This window comes from Phaseolus vulgaris, chromosome 1, assembly GCF_051622355.1.
Source record: "Phaseolus vulgaris cultivar YP4 chromosome 1, ASM5162235v1, whole genome shotgun sequence".
Classification (NCBI taxonomy): domain Eukaryota; kingdom Viridiplantae; phylum Streptophyta; class Magnoliopsida; order Fabales; family Fabaceae; genus Phaseolus; species Phaseolus vulgaris.
In genome coordinates, this window is record NC_143498.1 from 33,660,899 (window position 1) to 33,667,006 (window position 6,108).

The 6,108-nt window shown below is 32.0% G+C and overlaps 1 protein-coding gene across 5 annotated transcripts; it reads left to right on the top strand.

Moving 5' to 3' along the window:
* Positions 1 to 729: 729 nt before the first annotated feature.
* Positions 730 to 5,792, top strand: APK3 (adenosine-5'-phosphosulfate (APS) kinase 3). Of its 5 annotated transcripts, none has more exons than XM_068616437.1 (7): positions 730 to 948; positions 2,121 to 2,268; positions 2,740 to 2,889; positions 3,966 to 4,084; positions 4,164 to 4,248; positions 5,364 to 5,410; positions 5,489 to 5,792. In XM_068616437.1, exons 2-7 carry the CDS (start codon positions 2,145 to 2,147, stop codon positions 5,588 to 5,590), a joined length of 627 nt encoding a protein of 208 aa, XP_068472538.1. In that variant the 5' UTR covers positions 730 to 948; positions 2,121 to 2,144; the 3' UTR covers positions 5,591 to 5,792. The 5 variants fall into 5 exon arrangements, with proteins under 5 accessions (XP_068472538.1, XP_068472539.1, XP_068472537.1 ...); XM_068616438.2 differs by lacking the exon at positions 730 to 948 and adding an exon at positions 1,716 to 1,774; XM_068616436.2 differs by lacking the exon at positions 730 to 948 and adding an exon at positions 1,733 to 1,826.
* Positions 5,793 to 6,108: the final 316 nt, after the last annotated feature.

The window sequence follows — 6,108 nt, forward strand, 5'->3', positions numbered from 1 at the left end:
ATTAAGTATGAGGAGAATTAGTTATCATTTTATTTATAGTTCATTTTTTTAAGTTAATAATTAAAATAAAAAAAATTATTTTTTAATATATATTATTTTTTTAATTATTTTTTATTTAATTTAAAATTTATTTTAATTCTAATTTGTATTTTTATAAATAACCTTTTAAATCAAATTATTTAAAAAAAATTACAAAATTATTATTAGATATAATAATATAAATAATTATATCACATCAATCAAATTATTTATAACTTTCTTTTGACTTTCCATTATATTTCCCTTAATTCAAACAGAAAAGTTTTACACATAAATAATATATATATATATATATATATATAAATTAAGTATATAGATATATAAATTGAGTAAAGTAGTTTTATTTTTTCTTAATAAATTCATTACATCTACTTCCCTCATTTATTAATGGTTGAAATAAATTATAAAAGATAATTAATTTGAGATAAAGATAATAATTATTTAGGATAATTAATTAATATAAGTGAAATAATAACTTGGACTAGAGATCCTAAGAAATGAATGGATTAAATATATTTTGTTCTTAATTTAAATTTTTAAATATTTATAGGAAGATAACTATTAAAATAAATTTAATATGAAATATTTTAACTTCTTCCATGTAAAAAAATATTAACAATGAGTGATGTAAGAAAAAAAAAACATAAAAAATGGAGAAAATAAAAATTGAAAGAAGAGTGAAATTAATTTAATTGAATTTGTGTAGGGTGGTAGGAATGACAGAGGAGCTTGAATGGCGCGTCCTGAGTGAGTGAGAGTGAGAAGGAGAGGAAAGACAGAGTCTCTCTTCTGTGTTCATTCATTCCCATTACTTTCTTCCAACCCAGCAAAACTCTATAAAACCCCTTTCACCATTGCCATAACCCACACAATTCCCCTCAGATTCACACACCCAATCTCTCTTTTCTGGTACTCACTCTCATTCCCCTCTCTTCCCTTTCCGTTTCATCTTTTTTATTACAAAACTAATTTCACCCTAAATTCTTTCCATCATCTCTCTCCTTCATTCTTCAGACAACAAAACTGGGTGCAATTTTACGTCTTTATGAGGAAAGGGATGTGTACCCATGCCAACAATGCCTTCAGTTTTTTTCTTAAGAAAGGGACTGATGCCTCTTGTGCTGGGTCCTCCACATTCCTTGCCTTTCTCGTCTAATCAATCATCAAGTTTGTTGCTTGCACAATTCGCATGCATGAATCGTGTGATTATAGAATAAAGTAGACGGGCTACATCTTGTTAATTTTATGAATCTTGTCTGGGACACACTTTTTCCTTTCCTCTTTTTTATGTTATCTGCTTTCAGTGTTCACCACTTTTGTTAATTATATTTTCTGTCAAAAAGCCTGATTTTTTTTCATGGGATTTTCTCTTTCACTCATTTTATTTATTCATCAACACAGTCTTTTGTACTGTGTTTTTCAAACTCTAGTTTTATTTTAAAAAACTGACTTCTTTGGTGAAGAGGTGAAAGTTCTCTTCCAACAACAATCCCTGAGATAAGTTGTGATATTATGAAGAGATTAAAGGAGAGAGTGGGTTTTGGATCATATTTTGAGGATTTGGATAGAGTGATAAAATACTACCTTTTATATCATATTAGGACCCACCATGATTGGCTATATCGGGTCTAGGGGTCACTTGCTATATTTAAATTGAAAATAGTGTCTTTCCCTTTACAATAAAATCGTGCCCTGACACTTAAGAATGGGAGAGGATCCAAATCCATATTAGAAGGTCTCATCATTCATCCTAGACCTACTTTATGGAAACCTTTCTTATGTACAATGTATGTAGACGTTATTTATGTTAAACAAGTCATACTTCTTTATTGACAATAATAAGTGGAAGTGAGTGACGAGATCACCATTCCACTGTCTGAAATTGATGCATGTTGTCGTGCTTTCAGTCCTGTGGCATGTACTGTACTGCTTCTGTAATGCTTGTTCTGATGAAGCACTTACCAAGTTTCTTGAATAGTTGTACTACTATCATGCACTTCCATTCTAAGATCCTCTCTACTTATGTTTTGACCCTTCAGTAATCCGTGAAATGAAACTGATAGCTTAATTTTGATCCGTAGATAAGACTAGGGAACTTGTTTGCAATGGCAACTCTGAGCAATTCAACAAATATCTTTTGGCAAGATTGTCAAATAGGAAGGCCTGAAAGGCAGCAGCTACTTAACCAAAAGGGATGTGTTGTATGGATTACTGGACTCAGCGGATCAGGTTCATGCCTAATTTTATTGGTTTAGTGTTGACATTTTTAAAACATTGTTTCCAGATATTCAGCTCTCTTTGGCATGAAAATTACCATATTATTTCTGTTTACCACTGGGAGAAGTGAATTGTGAGCTTTTGGACCAGGAAATTTTTAGACAAACTAGAAAGATTGAAAAAGCCTGTATGTAATACATAAGTTTTTCACTATTTTGATTCCTGTAATAATCCTCCTCCCTGATGGAAATGACTACAATGTCCACATTTGTATACTGCTTATCACCGAAATTTCCTATTTACTCCATCTCATACCTTTCTAATCACATTTAAGATATGCTGTGTTCCTTTTTTTCTTGACTCATTCATGAATTATAGGTGTGCAGGGTACCGATAAATAATGCATAGTCTTTGAAATTACTGAGTAAGTGTGTCTGTAATACCTTTGACATATTGTACTAATTACTTTCTCAAACTGTTTAGGAAAAAGCACATTGGCATGTTCCCTAAGCAGAGAACTGTACTCAAGGGGAAAGTTATCTTATGTCCTTGATGGAGATAACCTTAGGCATGGACTAAACAAGGATCTTGGTTTTAAAACTGACGACCGCACTGAAAACATTCGCAGAACCGGTAAGCTTACTCCTGTAAACTAATGCTTTAAGTAAATATAGTAACGGGAACCTAAGAAGCCCAGACACGGATACGACACGGACACGGACACGGAGATACGGCTAAACTGAAAATTATAGGACACGGAACACGGCTATATATAAATTAAAATGTAGTAATATATTTTGTTATATGAAAAAAAATCAAGAAAAACATAATGTTTAACTTTTACTTTTTGGAGATTTTAATATTTTGTTTGAGATTTTATCATATTTTATCTGAGATTTAGTGTGAAAAAGAAGAGTTCTTTAAAACACTGAACCGCGTTTTTTTTTCGAGCTTTTCTGGCGTGTTCAAGGAGGGAAACATGTCCCCTCCGACGTATCCAGAAAGAGGAACGTTTCCGGCCCAATAAAAAGTGTCCGACACCGTGTCAGGCACGCTTCCGCCGTGTGTCCGTGTCTGCGGTGTATCAGACACACCGACGGCACATTTTTAGCCGTATCCGAGCTTCATTGACGGGAACTTGATAATCAGTTTAATATTTTAATTATTTGGTTATGTACCAAGGGTAGATATTAGAGTGATATTGGTAGTCTATACCTGCATGATAAATGTTACATTTTTGTCATCCCTTTGAGCAACTTATTAGTGACTGTCCATGTCCTTTTTCTATGAAAAAATGTACAGTTGAACAATTGAATCAAAAGGATGGATGGTCTTCTATGATATTGTGTTTTATCATGGCTTTTTGATGCCCTGTTTTTCTGAAGAGGAAATATGCTCATAAATATCTGTTAAACTTAGGTAGATGAATTCAGTAATGTAGGTGGTGTTTGCAACCAGAAGTACGGGTAAATTGTTCATATAAAGTGGAAGCCAGTATTACCATGCCATGTCCAGAACTAGTATATATATATATATATATATATGGAATTATGATGTTTACGTATTACATATCTGATTTAATGATCTACATATGTCATTTGCTAAGTTAACGGTACTTTGTTATATTAAGTCTAGATGCTTTATTAGAATCTCTGATCCATATTTCTTTTCCAACTTTGTTTTACTAATAAGAAAATTATTTAATTCAGGAGAAGTGGCAAAACTCTTTGCTGATGCGGGTTTGATATGTGTTGCCAGTCTGATATCTCCTTACAGAAGAGATCGAGACACTTGCCGATTCATGTTACCTGATAGGAATTTTATTGAGGCAAGGCACTAATAAGCAATTCTTATATTATTATTAGTTGGTCTATATTATGATATTTGATAGAGGAATGTATTGACAGGTTTTCATGAACATGCCTCTAGAATTGTGTGAGGCACGAGATCCAAAAGGCCTCTATAAGCTTGCTCGTGCGGGGAAAATCAAAGGTGTGTTATTTTAATATGTTTCTCTAGCAAAGGCTTTGTCCAACCTGTCTAACATGAGTAAACTGTAAGCGAGACATGTCAAGAAAGAAAATAAATAAAAGAAGCCCAAAATTTAGTCTGTTCTGCATTTTTAACTTGGCTATATGCAATTCAATAATTATTCCAAGGAAGCGCTGAACCCCATGCCTTTTTGCCTTTACCTGTACACGATGCTAGAGTAATCACTAGTTTGGCTCATAGATCTTTGTGGTTGAGTGTTTTAGGTTGAACATATTCATCTGTTGGCCAAAGTATAATTCATTAAGGGTAGTTTATCTGGGTAGCTTTGAGATTTCTCACATTAATATTGAAAAATATTGTAAATAATTGAACTTTAATTAGTTTGATACTACAACAGGATTTCATATTTAATTATTCTGACTACGACATATGGAACTAGTCATTGAATTCAGATGAATACTAGTAGTGATAACTTTTGTAATGCAATGAACTTATTTTCCTGGAGTGTGGAAATCATTGTCTTTATGATAAAAGTTATTTAGGAAAATTAAACTAGGCAGTGGTTAAAATGGCTTTGCTAGGGTGCCTTCTGGAACAGCAATGGTAAGATGATGACTAATGTGAAAGTACTTATTGATATGAGCTGGTATTTCATTAGTGACTGATAGTTGGCAAATGGGTGGATTCTGAAAATTATTCTGCTATGTTGATAATAAGGGTGTTTCTCATAGATCAAAGTTGTGGCAACAGATTGGTATTGTATACCATATACAGTTTATTTGGACCTTTCATAGAGCCACGGATACTAACAACCGATTAACAGTTATTGAATTAACAACGTAATTAAATTGGAATTTGATTGAAAATGAAGAAGATGATTAAATCAAAGCATGTACCTGTCTTGTATACAGTGTGAGGAATAACTATTTACTATTTCTCTTAACAGGCTAAGAGCTGACTTTCATAAACTTCAAATAATTAAACTGCTGAATTTCATGAAATCTCAAGTCCTAATGAATAATGTTGCCAGAATACAAACATTTGTCTTGTATATCCTAATAACATTTGCTTGAATTCTACTATATGGTATTTATGAACTAACTGAAATTGCACAGGTTTTACCGGCATTGATGACCCATATGAGCCACCCATAAATTGCGAGGTACATGTTCCTGAAGCTTCTAAAGCTGTTTACATGTGTATTTTGCTTTCCTGTAGCTTACATTATTTTCCTTTTTAGATTGAGATAAAGCAGGAGGATAGTGGCGTTTGTCCAACACCCACTTTGATGGCTGGACAAGTAGTTACTTACTTGGAGAAGGAAGGTTTTCTTGAACATTAGGGATCTTAAAAATGTGATTGATTATATCTAATCATAATGTTTCTTCTATAATGAAGTTGATATGAAATCCTAGGAAGTGCGGATAGGAAAACGGTGAGAGAATAAATGGACTTGTAAAGTTCAATTATAAATAAATAATGAATAATTGTTGTAATTTCATTCTATAGCTTCCTGAATAATTTCATCCTATCCTATGATATCATTGTTTTCTTCGCTTTGCTCATTATTATTAACCTACGAAACTCGATGACAAAGGGCTGAGACATCTGTTTTACGCGAAAAATATATATTTTAATTTATTTAAACTTAATACAAATACTAATTGAATTTTTTTTATTTAGACTGTCAATCTTTATATTTTCAATTGAAATGAATGAGATAATACTATACAAAATGATAAAATTCAGTGTTACGCTTAATTTTAGAATACAACATTTTTATACTTATTTTTAGAAGGGGTTAGTTTCTAAAATTAAACATATAAAACTAAAATTTGTACGTTTATAGATTTTTTTGAG